The sequence below is a fragment of the Anser brachyrhynchus genome (assembly GCF_964034855.1).
Source record: "Anser brachyrhynchus genome assembly, chromosome: 2".
Taxonomy (NCBI): Eukaryota; Metazoa; Chordata; class Aves; order Anseriformes; family Anatidae; genus Anser; species Anser brachyrhynchus.
The window spans coordinates 60,867,615-60,889,047 of NC_137695.1; the positions used below are offsets into that span (position 1 = coordinate 60,867,615).

The following is a 21,433-nucleotide window of genomic DNA, read 5'->3' on the forward strand; positions in this document are numbered from 1 at the left end:
AGAGGTATATTAGCCAAAACTGGGAATGAATCAGCTATTCTTGTCTACTGCTATTGTGTATTGGAAATGTGTTGATTTAAAAGGTTCTGGACCAAAAGAGGAGAAAATCCTGGGCACCCTCCAAAAATCCAGAAAAAATCCTCATCCCAAACGTCTTCACCAGGTTGCTGTAATAGGCCTATACTTGTTAACTTACCCAGCAGAGCCAGGGCATCTGACGTCTTCCTGATCAGCCCTTTGACAGAAGCCCAATGCAGAAATTGGTATTTCACTTCTCAGCAGAGGGACAGACAGCTTGAAGTCATAAGTAACAAAGTTGAAATATATACTTTTCCTGCTCTTACTATCTCCCGTATATACTTCACAAGAACCGTATCTTTATGTAAAACAAGGATAGTTCATCCACTAGGCAATGACATCATCTGTAGCCCATTTTTTTCAGGACTGAACTAGACCTCCTTATAAGTAGGGAAAAAAAATACTGTTAATTTTATAGAACTGTCAGCTGCACACATGCCATTAAGAATATATCCCTTTTTTCATTACTAAAGCCTTTAAAAAGTAATAAACCAACTCACATGTACGCTCTTTTTTGATAAAGAGTTTTGAAATAAACGTGCCTATCACGTGTGATAAATCATGTGCACATACACATACTCTGGTTAGAGGACATTCCACTGTATAAAAGCCCAAAGTAGAATTGAAGGGAGGGGAAAAAGAAAGGATTTCAGTCCTAGAGTACAATCCGCATTTGATTCAAGCAAATTGAAATTTTCACATTGATTTGAAGTTGCATTCCACCCATAATGAGTTATAGATCCCAATTCTTAAGCACAACAATTGAGAAACTTTTCAGGAAACTCTACCATGCAAGTTACAGTTGGCCACTTTTGAGTCCATCTTATATTCCACGACTTGTTTCAGTTGCACATGAGCACTACTAGTACATTGTACATACATTATATAAACCGAAGGGAGTAATTTTTATTTAAATTTTGACTGGGTTACTTTCTACATGCATTTTACAATGAACCATGCAAACAGCACCTGATGCATACATTCATGCATTTCCTTCACTAGAAACAGCATTAGGTATTTGCAGTTACTGGAGTATTGCACTGTATACTTCTACATTTTAACCATTATTCTTAATGCTGCAGTTGGAGGAACCTATCAGCTTTATAATCAGTGGGTAAATTTGGAAATGCACATGTTCAGGAATGTGCCTGTATAAAACTGTATATGTATAGGTTCCAGATTTTGGAAATCAGACCCATAAATCATGTGTTCCAAGTGGTAAACCAATGACACCCATCAAATGATAAGAAATAATTACAGATGTTTCACTGTTTCTACCCTACCCCTGTAATTTACAATAGTAAACATAGCACAAATTACTCTGAAAAGTTCTGGCACTGAACTGCAAGACACGATACCCAGTAAAACAGACTGGTGCGATAACAATGGATACTGGTGAAACATAACTCACTCTGCTTTCATTCACACTGGCATACATGAACTTAGACCAGCATAAAAACTACTGCAAAACATATATCAAGACATTTCTTCTTAAGTAAGTGAAAATAGTTCATCTATTCACTGGAGAAGGAGATACTATAAGCCAAGGAGTGGACAGAAATCAGGATGCCCCAAAGCCTTCCTGGAGTCTTATCAAGGAAACTTTCGTGTTGGGAAATTGGCCTTCCACAAACCAACCTTTTCCAGTCCCTCCGGATTTGAAAGAGCAACCTTAAACAAAATCTTAAAGTGCTTTGTTTTTTGGTCTGAAATTCTTAACCATAAAGACCAGCTCCTCTTTCTTTTAAATCAGCAGTTGTGCCCACTTAAGAGGCACCAGAGAAGCACTGTGGTTTTCCTTTAAAAGTTAAAAAAGAGAAGCAGAGAAAGAAATATATCCCCTTATTTCCTTAAAATTGCTATTACTTCAGGATCTTCTAGAGCACTAGGCTGTTTTATTAAATTGCCTCTTGGTAGCATTATAGCATTGCCAAAAAGGACTTCTTATTGCCATGATTAAAAAGTTACGCTTTTTCTTAGGAAAGCTTTGAATTGTTTAGTCTGTCCCTCCCAACAGTAGCAAGTGGGCAAAGGGTATGTTTTTAAAAAATAAATTAAGAAAAATAAAAAGCTTAGCACAATGGAATTGGATCACTGTCTTCCCCCAGTAAATATATCTAATATCACATGCCTATTCAAAGTGGGAATATGGGATTTCCCCTCAGTAACCTCCGTGAGGGAAGCAGAGAAGAGAATGCAATTGTTCCCCATCTCATTGTATTTGTTACTAAGCCCTGATGCCAGCCACATGCTGATTATCTCTTGTGTTACATAAAGTGCTCTCCTGCAGGGCCAATTGCCTGCCATGATGTCTGTATCCTGTTACATAAAGCGTTATCCTTTACCGCTGTGCACAGAGCCAAAGCACTGTTCTTTGCCACCATGCCCTCCATCTTCTGAGCTCAAACGCCCTTTGTTTCCATGCCCAATTCTGCCCACATCTTAAAAGCCACCTAATAATTAAAACAAAACAAGAATAATACTCAATAAACAGCAATTTTGCAGTTACACTGTAAAATGAGAAAGAACACAAAATTGCTCAGGGATACTAGGGGAATATGAGAGGATCGTAGGAAAAGATCCTAGGAAAGACAGAATCACTGCATGGTCTTCTGCAACTCAGATGTTGCACCTACACATTTTTATCATTTAAGGGTCATTCTCAAGATAGTATTTCATCCACCTCAATATTTCTCTAAGGTGGTCAGCTGCAGTGAAAATAATCAGCTGCATTGCTGAAGATGAAAGCATCCTTGGAGTAAAATCCACTCAGAGTAGCTGTCTCTCATGATGCATTGCAATAACAAATGGTCAAAGGGCTCTGTTGCTCCAGTGATGTGTAAACATGCTGCATAATCAAAATGCTGCAGGAACAATGAGGCGTTATTGGAAGGATGGCAGCAGTATAGGAAGAGCACATCTAGAAGCAGAGTTCACCTGACTGTAGGCTGACAGCCAATTCACACAGTACAGTATAATAGAAAATGCTCTTTTGGGTGGCCTAGAGGGAACAAAACTGCTAAATCAGCTGCTCTGGCATTACCGTTTCTGGCAACTGAAAATGGCAAGTCTTACATACACAATGATAAAGGTTAGGCAAATGGTTTCCCAACTGAGAAGAAAGAGAAATTGAATTATCAAACTTTTGTGAGGCCACGAAAAACAGAATCTCATCTCCTGCAGCTTGTGGCCTTTTCTGCAATGCTTTGTAAAGAAGAATGACAGCCAGCAGTACTATATATTTTCCCTTGAATCACTGTACAAAGCTAAGAGGGATTTTAGAATAAATCTTTCAATTTGTGATTTTCTGTTTTTTGTTCGTTTGTTTTGTTTTTAATATTTTTCAGATTTCAAATAACCCTCCTTTGTGTCTGGTAACATATTAATTAAATATCAATACAATCCATCTTCAAGAGCAAAGAAACCCCCCAAGCAAGAGAAAAATAGCTGTGCATGGTCAGCCTCACTTATCGAAAGGCCAAGATTAACTTCAGGGATGCTTCAATTTTGCTGCATCAAACAGCTTCACTCCCATTCACATGATGAAGGCTAGGGAAGGAAGAAGCATAACGTCTTCATTTAAATCAATGCCTCTTGAGACTTAGTTACGAATATGCAGGGCAAAGTCCTGATGCCAGACATAAAATATGCAGATAGATGTGTAAGTAACAGCTTCCCTCCAGTTCTATATTGGAGCCCATACAACAGGAGGCAAATATTAAAAAAGACACAGAGTAGGCTTAGTAGATTAGTTAGTAGATTCAGTTTTTGTGAAAACATGAAGAGTCTTATAAAAGCTTCTGACTTACACAGAAAGTTTACAAGAAAATAATGGAAAGACTCTGCCTGAAATGGGGTACCTCAAGACTTAAAAAGCGTAAAGAAAATCCCAAACCCTGTCACAAAGCCCTTAGCTTATACAGAGATACAACATTATTTCTGCTGTCATTCAAAGCTCACAGTGGAGATTTTCCATTTGTTACTACTAGCTTTGAGTTGGGATTAAATTGCTCAATTTTGGGGGCTACAGAGACCCTCTCCTAGAATCACGAAAGAAAATTCAGTGTCTTTGAAGAAAACTTAGCAGAAGAAGCAATTGATAACAGATAGTAGTCTTATGGTACATAAACACTGTGGAAGTGATTTTTATTATTTTTTTTTAAACTGAATTAATGCATTCAATGTGTCTTTCCCAGATAACCTTTCTGCTGTACCATTAATTTCTTGCACTGTACATTGTGTCATACTGCACCATATATTCTTTTTCCCCACCACCACATCCCTAGGGTCAAAGGTAGAAGACAGAAAAATTCCTGGAATAATATCCCCAATAAATTACTGTTAACTATTATAATTCAACATGGGCATATAAACGGCACTTTAAAGAAAATTGAATTTGTTGAAAATTAAAGCAAACCTGGTGTTACTTTGAACAAGAGGCTCACTGATTGTTTTCAGATTTCCATTATAAAATAGGCTTTTTTGTTTTATGTGTTATATACCCTCTGAGGAAAGGAATCGTACCTCAAAACATATGGGTGTTCAGAATTTTTATTTTTAAACACAATGCTCCATGCCCATAAAACTTTGCTTGGAAGCCAAGGAATTTATAACAAGGTGCATAACAGCAATTCTGAAATAAGGCTAAAGATGAAGAAAAACATGGCTTGTACTCACTAATTAAAATAAATAAGAACAGAGCATAGAAGTAAAAGCAAACTTAATTTAGGGACAAATATCTGTGGTTTAATTTAGTGCTGTCTTCTCATTATCTGTGGTTGTACAGACACTGGAATATGCAAGAAGACAGACTAGTAAACAGCCATGTATTTTGTGGAACAGGCATATTGTTTTCAGTCTACAACATGGTGCTTTCGTTTTACTGCTGTACTACATTACACTAAAGAGCATGAAGAGGGGACTCTTGCTATCTGGATTTTAAGGAATTTTTTCATGCACAGCTTTCATTTTAAAACACACGTTCTGTTAGAACAATAAGCTTACACATCTTATTTTAAACTAAGTGCTATATAAACAGGAATTCTGTTAAATATTCTCTTATAGTATAAGCCATGACTGAGTGTGCCTTGCTATGATTCAATGTATGTCTTGGGTGTGTTTCAGCCTTGTGTATTCAACCACCTGTGAAGAGTGCTTATAACCCACTAATGCACACCCGGGAGAAGCTTTTTACTATTAGGAGAATGGCTCATTAATTTTACATTACGAAAAAATGTAAACACTCATTTTTGGTTGGGTTTATGCAACATATCCTTTTATTATAGAAAGTCATTTCCAGTGAGAGGTAAGAGCATGGAAAGGGGAAGGTTATCATTGTTTTTTATCTAGGCTGTCCAAAACCTTGCTTTTTCTGTTACCTAATGGACTTACTTTCCCTCTCTCTGCCCTTAGCTACATAAGCTTTACTACTTGTGTATGGTTGTGTTCTGTATTCATTCTTTCACTAAAAGCTGAGACCAATATGACAATAGGGCCACAAAGTTGTAGCTAGAAAGGAAAACTTGACAAAAAACATCAATTAAAAATATACTGCCTCACAAAGGATACTTCCTGCCTCAAATCCTTGCTCTACGCCTATTACATTCTCATACGTTAATGAATTGTTTCAACCCACCAGGCACAAACTTGGTTTGATGGTGACATGAAACCACCACCTGCGTGACCAAGATGAAAGCACTCCTGTAATTTTTCTAAAAAGATTCACCCAGCCAATCAGAGTGTAGTTTTGAGTAGTCAAAATCTATATCCAGAATCTGATAGTTTATTCACTTTCAAATGCCATCTGATATTTCCGATTCATCAGTTCCCTCCTGATGATCCCTCTGAGCCTGGTCACTGTCATTTTCTTGTAGGCCTAAGAGCAGGTGGAGAAGAGCAACTGGAATTTGCTTCAAGGATACTCAACGGCACAAAGAGATCAGCAACCAGTAGTCTGCGGGCATGCACAGCTAGTTTGTCTATGCAATTGAAGTTGCACAGTTAAATTGCATGCACAACAGTTTTATTAACAATACTGGACTTCACAAGTTTGGGAAATCGGGCTCTGCAACTATAAAATTATACACTTGATATATATTAGTAGTACAGTAAATAGAGTATAATTAGAACAGAATACAATGTACTATTTTTCACTGCTTTTTATTCTTACTTCCCTAGAGCTACAAAATGAGCTTCTAATGAGCTTTGGGTAGTCACATAAATAGAAAACCTAACCTTGTAATGCCTGATAGTGATCTAAACTGCTTAGATATGTTTTGTATTATACCACAAAACAGTGGTTTGTTCATGGAATGGAACAAAATTTCATGTGTTACTCATACTTTGGCCCTAGGCATGCATGTGTTGAAACCATAATCCCCAGCGTATTTCAGAATACGTTTGGACAACCGAAGTTGCTCTGTGAAAATGACCCAGAAGGAAAGCCCCCTATCCATTAAAAACACAAATTACCAAGACCTCAATGGTTAAGTGTAGCCTACAGCATATACAAAAAAATTTCCAATACACTGCTTATTTTCTCAGTTAAAAAGAAGGAAGAAAGAAGATGAGAAGGATTCATTCAGGAACCATACAGGAAAACTGTAAACTAGCTGTATGTGGATACACTACATAAATATTATAATATTCTGTCCAAAAGAAAAAAAAAAATATTCTATGCCAAGACAGGAAATTTCCCTGTTAAAATGTCTTTGAACGTGACTGCACAGACCTGTCCAGATTTCATATAGATGCGTTCTCCCCTAAGATTTCCAACAGCCATTTGTTCTTTCTCTTGCAGGGTAAATAACATGAGAAACAAGGAACTTTTCTGATAATAGCAGAAATTGTTTTTTTCCCACTCTAAGAGTTCCTTGCAGCTATTAGGCAGACTCTTGTATGGGAAGTGTAATTGTGTAATTGGCATTATTCTCACAGCCCCTCTATGATGCAGACAGATAAACAGACAGGCTGACAGGTCAATAGGTAGGTATACAGAAACTAAGAATTACCAAGAGCCAAACAAGGAATTTACTGCACTTGAGAAATGGATCCAAATCCCCAAACTCCTTTCTGGTGTTTTAAATATAAGGTGACCTGCATACAGTAACACTCCTTTTTACCAGATAGCAGCTAATACCTTTAGACTACTTCTAGGTGTCTATTGTTTTATAAGCAGAAGCTGAAGCTTCATAAGTTTATTTCTGTAGCCTCGTAAGTGTCCATTTTATGCAGATGGACCAGAGCTGGAGCTTAAAACCAAAGAACAAACAGATTTGAGAAGCTTTAGACATAAAAGTCTACTTCTACATTCTATATATGCAAAGTATACTTTAGAATAGGAAGATAAAGTATGTTTCTATGCATTATCTTCCTGTTCCAACATATGAACCCAAACAAGACAGATTCTAATTGACATTATATATTTCTCTTAATACTTTTTGCTTTTACTTCTTCAGAGTAATTCAAGGAATAAGCTGTGTTTAAATGAGCCAGAAAAAAAAAAAAGAAAAAGAAGAAAAAAAGTAACAAGAAGAAGTGCTAAATTTTGATTTGAATCTCTTGGGGATAAAACAGATCAACTGTTCATTATAAAAGATTTACTGTAAGATGGTATAACATACACTAAAAGTAAGCTAAAAGTTACATTGATTAATTACATTATATTTTTACAACAGGAAAACAAAAAAAATGTGAAAATATTGCCATGAAATTAATATATCTTTTTTGTGAAGGGCTGCATTTTGGTTTACATGCAGCACCATTTTACACAACTTTGGCTATGAAAAGGGATTTTCAGTGGGCCTTTAGTGGAATTTATGCTAGCTTTAAGGGTAGTTGAATAGCCAGAGGATTGTAAGGAGCCTTCATGTAAATGAAAATCTGTTCTTTAATGTGCACACTCCTCAAAGTAATAAAGATTTTATTATTTTGAAAGTTATGTACACCCACTGCGCAATATCAAATATGCATGTTGTAAACACAGTGGACCAACTTCAGACATGATGTAAGCATGTGTAACTTGATTGACTTCAAAGGGACCACTTGTGAAACAGAACTCTACTTCACATGGCTATGGTCTACAGGATCCACGCTAAGTAGTCACGTTATTTTAAATAGAACTTTTTGAGTAGCATAGTGTTACACAGCATCAGAAAGTATAGCAGAACTGGGCTGTCAGTAATCTACAGGGTCGGGTATCAAAAGAATTAATTCTGGCTTAGTGCAAGGCACAAAAAACACTTCAAGCACACTGAAAAGAATAGACATTAAGAGTGCTGAGATGTCATTTCAGAGCAAGAATGGCCACCATTGCTTTAAACAAGAAAAGGCTAGTAGTTTCTGTACACTGGTGCTGTATTTAAGAAAACCAATGACTGTGTAGGCAACGTACAGAGAAAAGAAAAAGGACAAGGACTGGGCAGAAAGGACCATTAGCAACAAAATGACAAGAAAGATTGGCCAGGACTCTGGCACATGTATTATAATGCAGAGAGCAGTAGACTAGGAAGGAGGTGGCACAGATCTCAAGTAATTTTTTACAGAACTATGTTCTCCCTTAAACTTTTCAATTCCCATCATTGCATTTATTAGCTGTTTTCTTACCAAAGTGCTTTTGGAAAATAGAAAATGAAGTTCTACTTTGTAAGATGGCAGACACTAGTTACTTCCTCTTTTTCTATTTTTAAGAAAAAATAGGGCATTGGATGATTCACAACACTGAAGATGTTTCATCATGGATCATCAGTTGTAGACTATGAGCTTGAAATCAAATGGAAAGGAAACTCAGAGAAACCACAAGCAAGAAATTCTGTTGAAAAACAATCTTCAAGAATAAAGACATTCAAGAAGAACAGGCATTTCTGAAACAAATGCATGCAATAGAGCTTCTGACTTCCTGTGCAGATAAGCCCCAGTCCCAGGTGTTGTCTCCCTAACAGTATGAACCATTGAAGACTTTAGCTGGCAAAGCTACTGCAATATTTGGGAAGTTGTTCTGACTTACAGGACAAATGCACATGGACTTTTTCTTGTGAAAGTTAAACAATTTACTGCATACTTTCAAAATCCTCCCAAAGTCACTGTTTTGCTCAGAAAAACTCCAGAGTTACTCCAGTGTAAATCTAAAAGTTGCAAAAGCAGTAAGATTTCATGAAACAAAGGAGGATTTCTTTCTTTCAGCAGCAAGAGAAATGCTGCAAGTGTTCTTTCCTCCCAACATAAGTAAGTGGCTGACTTACTGTTCCTCTTCTGTCAAAAGATACAGTGACAGGAATAATCTGAGATCTGGGTAAGAATGTGGAGAGAAAAAAAAAATAAAAAATAAAAAAGCATTTGCCGCCGTTTTGCAACTCAGTTTGAAAATATCATCTAAAATGGCTTCCTAATTTAATATCAGATATGAATCTCAAAGTAATGTGAAAAAGAATTGCTGATAAATACCCATATGAATATGAAAGCTATTTTTCAAATACCAAATGTATTCATACGTGGGAATAGCCCTAAACAGTCACACTGCACTGGTATATACTCAGAGGGAGAACAACTCCCCAAAGCATCAAATACCAATTCATTTTTAAATGACATTTATTGGTCTTAAGAGAAATAAAGCTGATGTAGTATTTGAATTTTGCCCAGAGTACAACTCTTCTTGTTTGAACATTCACTTGGTTCTCCCCATGCTTTGATGATATCCTGAAGTTTGTACAACTTGCTTACTTAACTGATATTTTTGCCCAGTCAAGGACTGCAAGAGCATACAGTGTACAAGAGAGTAATGAAGCCCTGCTTTTAAATGCTGATTCTGGGAACTCAGCAAATAAACGAAGATAGTTTTGACATGTTTCATGGTTTGGCAGCATGCCAGAGAGCACCTTCCATTCAAAATGAATACATGTATTATTCATGAATATTTGACACTGCTCAAATAACCCCCATATGAATAGTTCCCCAAAGACTAATGTAGCGATGAGTGTATTAGTAAGTCTTTCACAGCAGTAAGTAGCAATATTTAAAGTTTGTCTTGAAAAACATCAGCCACCTCTTGGAGACACTAAAGACTTTATCCAATAACTGACCTCAGGAAAAAGGTCTGTAACTACATGTAAATACTTGCCCCTTACAAAACCAACATGGAAACGAATGTTTAACGTTTTTTATATTGGCATACCCACATGACAACAGGTTTTCAGTGTTTTCCTGTTACAGACAATATAAAGGGCCAAGCCTGAAGCTGCCACAGCCTTATGGCTTCAGACACCTCCAATATAACAGCACATGCATCAGTATATCTAATACATCCGTAGCCTGAAAGATGACCACAGAGTTTCAAAATTATTCTCCATAAGTAGCTTTGGGGTCACCCCACAGGATTAAAAAAAAAAAAAAAAAAAAAAAAAAGTATGTGAACACAAATCTGTTGATCATTAGAAAGCTGAAAGAGACCAAAAAACTTTTGAAAATCTGGATAATTTTCAGCTCAGACCAGTATTACAATACAAAGAAAAACACAGCTGTAATTTGAACCCTGGATAATACAATAGAGTACCTACCGGTAAACATTAATATTAAAAACTCTGAATGTCTTTGAATGCCAAATTCTTCCCTCTGTGTAATCCTTCACCTATTTGCCAATATATGATCATTTTTGCTGTATTCTCATGCCAGTACGAATGACTGCTTGTGTATTTAAATGTCTTTGAAATATTGTAATATTGAACCCTACAAGCTATTAAAAAAAGGAAGCCTGAAAAAAAGATTTTTTTTCTAAATTTTGTTACAAATTCACAACACTGAATGTTTACCTTGATCCTTTACTTTTGCTGTGATCTTGCTTGAAATAAAGGTGACAAAGCTGTTCCTAGCTATTGAATAGGGCACCATTGCTTGTGGTTTTACTTAGTAACAAGAAACAAAAGAAAACCTAGCTTATGCTGGAGGGGAAAATTCTCTGGGACTTTAAAGACTGAATTGAAGAATAATTCAGATGAGATGCTGTTTTCACCCTGACCACTCTACAAAGGAGATAGGGGAGGAAGGTGGATAATTCGTGTTCCTGGACCACCTGCAGCAGCCTTGGAGACCCCAACCCTGGAGGCAGAGCTGGGGCAGTGCACAGCAAGGGACAGGTGTGGTCAGGACTGCCTGCCCTGGGCTGCCGAGAAGGCCAGCAGGAGGAAGAAGAGGAGGAGAAGGAAGAGAGGGGAGGGGGAACCTGCTGAGGCAGCTGACAGTCTCATCCTCCTGGCTAGAGGAAACTGCAACACACTCGGCCCTGCTGAGCCCTGTTTGAGCCCCAATATGTAATGTGCCAGAACTGGTGCAGAGGTGTGTTTCAGCCGCCTCCTCGCAACAGGAATCATGTAGCCTCTTTCAAGCATGCACACAAACAGCTAAGCGCAAGTCGGAAGGAGGTTTCAAGTCGTGGGACAGCGCAACTCAAACTGTGAAACCACATTGCATAAAAATATTCCTTAAATGAGATACAGCCATCAGGCATAGAACAGAATGGTGTTTCCTACCAGATGCCTGACTTACTTGTCCTCTATCAGATTCTGGAAAAATACCCTGAAAAGTTGAGATACCTATTAGTATGTCTATTAATTTATTATTATTATTTAGATCTATTTATTGCTCATTTTCGAACACATCTAATCTGTGTTACTTTGCAAAAGCAAGTGCCAATTTCAGAAGCTCCCCCAAAAAATCACATCTGAAGAGCTTACACGTGTCCCCATTAGCCTTGAAGTAAACAAAATGCCTCTAAGTGTACAATAATGACTTATTTGTATATAATGACTTATTTGGATTCAGTTCTGTCATTCACTGCATTTCAACTCAGCATTTTTCTTTTGTTTACCAAAACTGGGACAAAACCCCACTGCCTCCATATACAGTAATCAGAAGTAGAATAATGGAAAGAAGAGCAAAACAATTGTTACACTTGACAAACTAAAGGAGACAATTAATAAAATCCACGTGTTACACAAACAGGGCAACTTTAAGAGATGGGGACATCTGAAAAATTCAGGTTGAGAATTTGTTTCTATATAAAAACACATGGGTAGGAAATGCTGGGATCTACAACTTTGATTCGAGTCTCTCTCTGTTTAAAAAGAAAGTAAGTATTGTTCCATGAAGAAACAAAGGAAACTTCAGCCCAGGTTATACTGCAGGGGACTGAAAAGCATAAATACTCTAAGGCGTAACAAATCATGCCACTACAAAATATTAGCTAACATTTGACTTAATTCTTTAACCCTTCTCTTTGCATGTTTGTATTTCTCAAAAACTTGTAGAAACTAATCATAGCCACTCAGATTATCTTTAGGACAAGAATAGCGTTCCCAACAGCTGGAAATCAAGCGTTCCTCAAAGAGGTAAACAATAGCTAGAAAAGGAATTTCAGCCCATTGTTTGAAATAAATAATCCAGAAAAGTTTCCCTATGGAGTATCTTGGGGAATACTGTGAGACATACCTCTGCGACAATCTGAGCAGCAAGCCCCCACATTCTGAACACACTGGGTATTCAGTCACCTGAGGCTACCCATCAGCAGCATACTCATCTAGGAGACCACTTATTCATTTCCCAGAAAAATATCAACAGCTTCCAGTGGGCACGAGAGTTTTGTGGTCAAAAATCTGCATCTGGGAATGGGTCCTCAGGAATCCAGTCTCCCACTGTGACATGTAAGCACAAACCTAGCACATCCAAAGGAGGCTGGATGATGTAACATGCAGAGAGTTCACTACGTCATGTAAAAGCAATGAATATTGCACTAGGTAAGTATGTTATATAAAGCAAAATAGTTTTCTCAACATGTCATTACCTTACAAAAAATGGATGTTCAATGGAACACAGGAAAGGGGCTTCTACGCAGTTAAATTCAATTTCTGCTATGATAAGCAACCACAGTATGTTATCCTTTTTGTAACAGATTAAATGGAGACTGTAGATTGACTGGTATTTCTTGCATAAAGGGTAATAGGGGAATGTGGTAAATACTTCCCTCTGAAGGAGTATGCATGAGCTGCAAGGTCTAAATTTACAGCTGGATCCCATTGACAGTGCAAAAAAGGAACAAAATTCTCTCTCCCAGCCCTCCCTTCATTTTCTTCCTGCTGTAAATGCCAGTCACAGCCTGGCCTGTAATACACATGGGGGGGGGGGGGGGGGGGGGGGGGCGCAGGGAGAGAAAAAAAAAAAAAAAGATGTTAACTCTTCTAAATACAAATCAACAGATTTGCAGCTGAAATGAGAAATAAATCAGGTCTGCATGTTCTACTTTGCATGAGGAAATGGTTTTCCTGCAAGTAAAAGCTGGATGTTCTTAAAAACACATCATAACACAATGACAGGAGAATAATGAGAAATGAGGTAAACTGTTGCCAGATTGGTATCTCAAAATCTGCTCAGTGATGGCTCATTCCCTAACCTGTATGTGAATTAAAACAGAGCAAATGCTTGGCTGTAATGGACCTCAAGAGAAAGTTGTAAGATGAATCCTGGTCCTTCTGGGAAACAAAAGATAGATCATGACTCTATGATAATATCACCTCATGATAAGGTTTAGGAAAAAATCTGAGGTATATGCTAATACTGACAAAAAAATCAGTATGACTTGACTGTTACTCCACAGAATCACAAAGCATTTCAGAAGTTTTGGGTGGTTTTTGTCCTGCTTTCAGCTGGGTAGCCACACAGATATATTTGGTTTGTATCATGGGTACATCTTATCTCCTACTTCACAAACACTACTACTGGATCATTGATAATTTAGTGTGTACGTATGAATTCATACCAGTTTAAGATCTGTTTATGTTGATAGGCTGAACTGTGGAACAAGGCAAATAAGTTATTTTCCACCTTTGGTTCTGATTCAGTAACAAAACAGAGTTGTACTTTGTTCCTGGTACTGAAGGGTAATATTTATTTTAGGCAGGTGCTTTACTTAACTGCATTTTAAAATGATGCAAACTTCAAGTGGCTAAAAATAAGTTCTATTGAGTAAAAAAGTCAATAGAAATTCTGCCTCTCACATCAACAGGGTTAGAAGCTAATCCCTGATATTGATTGCTTCAAACAAATTTAAGATTACATAGAATCATAGAATGGTTTGTATTCAAAAGGACATTTAAAGACCATCTAGTCTAACCCCTCTGCTATGGCAAGGATCTTTAATTACACCTAATTCACATTGTCTTAAGTGAAGCGAAAGACTAAATTGTCCTAATTTCTCCATAATCTGAAATTGTCAGGCATGACAATGAATCTCCAAGTGTTCAGGTCTCTAGTAATTGTTGAATTTGTTAAAGTGCCCAAACACTTAATGAGGAGGAAACCTCTACAATTTGTGTTTTCAAAATCTCTGCCCAAGCTAACAGCCTACTTTGAGGTCTGCCACCTGCCAAAAGGGTGAAAACCTCTCAAAATCATATGAATATTAAAGAGTCTGTTTTAATACTGTATTATGACCAGAGAGTAGAAATCCATATCCTCCCAACTGGAGAAACCAGCATTTTGAATTGCAGGAGTAGAGCTCTTTCAAAGGAGGTGCTGGGTTCTTGTCACTCCTGGAAATTTATCATCAATTTCCTGAGGAGACCACATAATTCTAATAGCAATGCTCAAACAGATTTGTATATTTTCCCCAAATACTCTAAAGTATATTGTACTATGCGGTTCTTTCAGGAGACTCATTGTGGATTGATCTTTTAAAATTATCCTAAGTAAAATGTTTAACTCTCCCATGATTCAAAAGAGAGAGGGGGGAAAATAAGTGTGGATCATATTAACTTAAGTCAGAGAAATGATGTAAAACCTCCAGGGATTACACAGATGCATGAAGGTTCTCTCATATAGTCCCAAAACAGATTTGTGCTAACAAGATTGAATTTCATACCTTGGGATTTTTAAGAGTTGATTTTGCATGCCTCTATTGATATAACTGGTCTCCTTGACTTCAGTGGGTCAAACTGTAAGAGCAACGATGACTAATGAGCTTGAATATGTAAAAGTGTGTTTATAGGGCAAAATAAAATATACCCAACTCTAACATATATTTAACAAGAGCCCTTGAGGAAATTAAGATCAGAAAGAATAATACAGCAACTAAACAGCTACAGGAATGAACCACGAAGTACAAAAATTTGCAAGTAGAAATGTAGAAGACAAAAAGATGGCTCATGTCTGAAAGAGACAACATAAACATGAAAATCATGACATGCAAAGGGAAGGCTGGCTGCTATTTGATAAGGCTAAATTGTTTCCATTCTGCATGCAGGACATTTTGGAAATTAACATACGTTTAACAAATAATTATAATCCTGGGTTTAATCCCTCAGCATGAATGCTGACCATATCATCCTTCAAAAAGTACCTAAAAATGTCTTAAATGGTGATTTGATTTGGAGTAAAACAAACAAACAAAACAACAAAAGCAACCAAAAAACTCCCTTAGTGAAGTCTTTCACAGCACCTCTTTTTCATTAAAATGATTTATTTTTTTTTTGCTTTACCATAACACAAAAAAGCCTCTCCCAGTTTTCAGTGTGCAAAATAAAATTGTTGTAAAATATATGCATATATAGCAGGAAGCAGATAAAGTCATCTAATGCACTAGCATTAACAATATAGAAAAAGCAGCTGCATTTGCTTCAGTGGCTAGCTCTATTTGCAGCCTAAATTCCGACTGAATAATTCCAAACTACTTCTACCCATCTGAATGGAGATAAGACTAGATACGCACCTCTATAACCAAGAAAAGAATCTAGTCTAGAACTACTAAGATATTTTTAAGTCATTAGAATGCATATATATTATCATTAATGAATAATATTTTAATGAAAATACATTGTATCTAACTCCCAGTGCAAGCTTGAATTGTACAGCATCATTTCTGGGGAGTTCAGATGTTCTGGGAAAGCCTTGATAACAAAGATACCAAAAAAGATATGCAGGTGAAACACAGGACAGACTCTGAAATACTATATTATACTGCCCAAAGGAATGAGTTTGCGTTGTATTACTACCTTGCACAGGCATTATGCATTTAAACCTGTCAAAGGCTGAAAATAAGACTAGCAATAAGTACTTGAACATTTTTATCTAATCTGGGACTTATTAATTTCTGTCACCTCATGGTATATTTGTTCAAAGAGAATTAAGGTACTACAGAGGATGACTTGCCATCAAGTACTCTTTCTAAAGCAGAGACTGAACATTAGACGAGATGGGGAAAAGGATGGGTATAAACAATGAGGGCATTGGCAAGATACGTACATTTCTCCAAAATTGGCTAGACTACTGCATGCTTAGCAATGATGGAATGCTGCCTTCTCTGAAGCTGGCATAGATAATTTCAGTTATTATGAAGGCCAGATGGTCTTCAGTACTTTTCATCATCTATGTGGTAGGCCAGAACTTCCTCAAGGCTTCAAATGCTTTCTCTGTGACTGGCCCAAACCATGTCAACAGAGATAGGCTTTGGATGCTTATTTTTGGGGTTTAGTTCTTGCTTCCTCGGTCACAGCAAGATATTCAAAGGGTCTGCTGATCTGATCAGAAATTCCAATTCTGAAGGCAGCTGGAGGTGCTCCAAGAAAGTCTGCTTTTTGTAAGGAACACTTTCAGATATTGTGATCTGGTGGTTATAATTATGGCTGAATATGTCGGGTTCAGTGCAAGTTTCTGAATAAAGCATTTGCAGTTATTTCAGGACTGGTTACATGCAGGTTCACAAGTCATAGGAACAAACAAATTAACTGAAATCCAGCCTGTAAGCACAATTTCAAGACCTTCAGACAAACACTGCCCACTCAGTTGACTTCCATTTAATAGCACCCCAGTGACAAGCTTTGGAGCAAATGTTCAAGTGATCCCCTTTCTTCCTCGTTATAGAATGAAACTTTTAAAATTTTATTCAGCTTTCTGTTCAATGAAGTCTCTAGGCTATTTCAAGATGAAGAACAGAAAAAAAGGAGTTGTATTTGAAGCAATCCTAATAGATTTTCTACTAAATACCATGACCATTGCTAAATAGATTGATGAGTCATGCCTGGTAGTGATCACTTGTTTTCTATCCACTGATGAAAACTCTTTCAACTATAGCAGATTTTTGAAGATGATCTTTTTTTGCATATTTGCATACAGAACAGCATACACATTTGTTTGTATTATAACAAGACATACTTTCAAGCCAGAAACAGTTTTAGCTTTCTTATGCCAGTATAGAAGTGTAGTGAGTCGGTAAGAATTATTTTAACATGAGAAATAAAACTGTGACAGAGTATTCCAGTTAGATCCTTCTCATGATGAAACAGGAAGGTCTACAAAGAAATACATGCCAATATAATGAGCTGATAAATTCATAGTAATTGGTATATATCCCTTGATATCATCCAAATCAACTTAAGTCATTAAAAAAATATATATATAAGCAACTTTTACACAGACCAGTATAAGTACTGCTAGTTACTTCTGAAACTCCTGCCTAGCCAATCTGAATTGAATTTGTTTGTGCTTAAAGGATTTTACCAGATTGAAGACATGAGTCAATGCAAAAATCTCATAGTTACTGAAGAAAAAGATTCACTACATTTATTATTTATACGGATTCCTTTGACTGCTCTCCCAGTGGCATATACCTAAATCAGACTGTGAAGGATGGCAAACTATCTCAAATTAAAGCATCAGACTTTAGATGTTTCTGCTTATTTTCTAAAGTCCAAAGAACTGGCTTCCCTTCATAGATGAAGCTCTTTACGTTATTAGCTAAATTTCACACACGCCTAAAGACTTTCCTCTTTGGCACTGAATTTTCATATCCTGTTTGGTTTAATTTTTTTTTCAAAGTACTACAAGATGTTTGTAGGAAGGGCACTCAGTAAAAGTGAATGTATTGAAAGGATGTACTGCATACAGACTACGTGCACACACTTTTCATAGAATGCACCCCATATGCTAATTCACATCTACATACTCACATACACATATTTAAGTAACATTAATGAAGACAAACATTACTGCTAGGAAAAGTTACCAATCAAACTATAAATAGCTATTCCAATGCCTAGCTGTTTCTCAGCTGTAAAATCCTTAATCCTCCCAGATGGATGGAGGGGGTGAGAGGGAAAGGGGGCAGGGGAAGAGGAAATGATAGGGAAATGGAGTCCCTCTAAAGAAACCAGCTCCGCAAAGTCATAAACAGAGAAGATAAAAGTGTTTAATTCAACACAGAGACAACTTTTTCAAGTGAAAAAAAAAAAAAAAAAAAAAAAAGCATCCTGGCAAGAAGCAAGTCCCTAGTGCTTAAATTTCTTCCTAGAGAATAACCATCAGATCCTGAGCTACTACTTATGAGCACAATTTCCTCATTGTTAGCAGCTGTTCATTGGTTAGCATTGCACAACTGGCCAGGTGCATTATGAAGGAATGAAGGAGGAGAGGGGGGTTTCTTCCTCTAAAGCATCAGATGGACTAATAGTATTCTGCAATACAGCAGTAACTGGCCCACATCCTAGGCTACATCTGAGTTTTACTGAATGTAAATAAATAGCAGAGGGAAAAGGACACCCACAGTCCTGGACAAACTTGAAGTCATCTTCAGGTATGTGGGCTTTTTTCTCCCCCCACTGGAAGCTGGGAACTGCAAGATGAAGGTTTTTTTCTGATAGCCTACCGAGAATTCCTGGGAAGTCCTCAGGGACTGGACCAGTCCTTCACCAGCTGCTTTGGGGCCAGCATCCCGCTGGCTTTTGAGACCTGTCATGTTTGCATTGTATTTACTATGGCTGCTGATATTAAAATGGACAAATACAAATTATTTTGAAAGCTCTCAACTGATTGCTGTCAATTTGTATTTCCATTTTTTCCATGTATTACTGAGCAGAATTCTTGACACAATGAGTACTTAGTTTCAGCAGTTCTCCCATATCAGCTCAAAACCTAATTACTTTTGTGCTGCTACAGTTGCATACTATTAAGAGAAAGAATATGCCATAACCTTGTGCAGAAAGGATTAATGGACGCAGGTTCAGACACGTCTATAACAATTACAGCTACTGAAATGCTTCAACTTAAAACATTTATCAATATTATTCTTGATATACTGTCTGAAATGCACCAAAAATATGACTAACACCCAAGAGAAGACCAATATCAAGGATTGAGATACTAGTGGTATATGTACACATGAACATGTCTTAAATCTAAAAGCTTTTCTATAATGATTGACATTTTAAAACAGGTCTCAAAGTAGCTTTTTTTTTTTTAATATTATGAAATGGGAAGGATATAAAAAAGACTGAAGCAGAGAACATCTTCAGAAAAAGGTGTTTAGAACAAATTATTTTTCCAAAGGTCTTGGATCTAACATGTAAACCATAACACTGATGAGACCAGAACATGAAAAACCTATTTTAACCTTTTTTTTCTTTTTTTTTTTTTTTTGACAGAGGATAATGTATCCTGGAGGATCATTTGTGCAAGCAGTGATACAAATGTATAGCAAAACTCATTGAATTGTTTTCTGTGTGGCATACAATCTGCCCAGACACCCTGCTTCATACTTAGAACACCAAGCTCTAAGTAAGGCAGTGAGGGAAAGAACACATGGAGTGCCACTTGCCGTACATGCTGTGCCATGAATGTCTTGTTGATATGTAACTGTATAGATTCAGATAATATGTTCATGATATGTTGAGATTACACATACACAGCCTTAGATTGGCTTTATTGCATTTATCACTATGGAAAATAGAGAAGCATAAATAAATACCTACAAACCATTATATAGCAATTTAAAGCAAAAGTTTGAGAACATCACCATAAAAAGCTACCATCTTTTTCTTCTCCCAAATCAAGTGCAAAAATACCTAAAGGCTATCTAAACAAACTTCTACCAAAGAAAAGGAAATTGGAAAGAATATATTTTTTCCCCAGCTTTGTGACTGCAAATGACTTTTGTTTATGACTCCAATGATTTTCTCTTGCTCAGTTTTCATCCATTGTGTTCTGATTGTTTCCCTTTATTATTATGGGCATATTTAAACTATATTCTTCCACTGCTTTAACTGAGTGATTAACATTGCTCCACCATTTCAGAAATCCCAAATAAAGTTGCACTTGTAATGGTAACCAATAAACATATGTTAACAAAGAATTTTTACTTTTAAGTAGCTAAATGTCTGACAGCTATTCCCTTGAGAGGTACAAAAAGAGTTACCCATTGTAGAGCTTGGCTCAGACTGGGCCAGATTTGTCACCAAGTACAAGAGAATCACAAGAAATAGTTTGGCCCATTGTCTTTAATATCTTTAATATAGTGGACTGGGATTTTCATACTTGATTATTTAAATGAGTACTTTAAATATCTCAGTTCATGTTTATGCCTAATTGGCTCTTCTAGAAAAAGCAGACAAATCACAACACTGATGTTAGCGGGTGCTAAAATGTAAAATGACACAAGCTTTTGAATTCCATTAACAAAAATTATTCAGCTTAATGTTAGATCTTTGGCTTCAAAACTCTTGTACCTCAAGGCATAATGAATCTGATTTTCATTTAACATTACCTTACTATACACTAATCAAGCCTTAACATGGTTGGTTTCACCTAGCTGTAATTTAAATAAGGTCCATCAAATCTTTCCTGTCAGATCATTTAATCAGTAGAGAGGTTTATCACAGCCTGACTTATTTCTCCTAGAGGCCAAAGTGACTATATCCAGCTTCTTGGGGCTGGATGATGACTAAGCACTTCCCTTAAACTCTAGATTTCTCTAGAGAACTTTCAGTTGACACAGTTTTCCCTTCCAGTAGGATGCTGTCATCCAGGTGCTCTGGATCTTGATATTACTGCCTCATTTTTTTTGAGTTCATAAACATTTCTGTCAAGTTCCACTTCGGGCTCTCAGATGGCTAGGGGAAAATATGGCAAGCAATCAAAGACTACCAGCTTAGCAAAGGAATGTGCATTAACCATTGACATGTCTTGGCAACAGTATTCAGAGCCACAGATGACTAAAAGAAATAAATGGTCCTGAACTTGCCTCTACCCCTGTTCCCATTCAGAAATCTATTCTTTCACTGGACTTCATCAAAGAAGGATCAAGAAGTCCAGTGAAGGACCACTAAGAAGATTAAAGGACTGGAGCATCTATCACATAAGGAGAGGCTGAGAGACCAGCCTGGGACTTCAGCCTGGAGAAGGGAAGATTCAGGAAGGAATCTCATCAAATGCATACTGGAATATCTGAAGGGATGGTGCAAAGTTCTCTCTCTTTTCAGTCATGTTCAGCAACAGGTCAAAAGGGAACATCAGAAAACATTTTTCTTACTGTAATGGTGACCAAGTG

General features: G+C 37.0%; 1 protein-coding gene across 21 annotated transcripts in view; it reads right to left on the bottom strand.

Moving 5' to 3' along the window:
• Window positions 1-21,433, bottom strand: part of SUGCT (succinyl-CoA:glutarate-CoA transferase) — a 338,160-nt gene that overhangs the window by 125,779 nt on the left and 190,948 nt on the right. Inside the window, exon 14 of one of the 21 annotated variants that reach the window (XR_013946619.1) lies at window positions 14,981-15,053. The exons of 19 other annotated variants lie outside the window; for them this stretch is intronic. Coding sequence is in view for 1 of the 2 variants with exons in the window: in XM_080580283.1 (XP_080436409.1) it covers window positions 14,991-15,053 (63 nt within the window). In the remaining variant the exon portion in view is untranslated. Of the gene's footprint in view, window positions 1-13,263; window positions 15,054-21,433 lie in introns of those variants that run through there. One more of the 21 variants, XM_080580283.1, reaches the window with a different exon arrangement.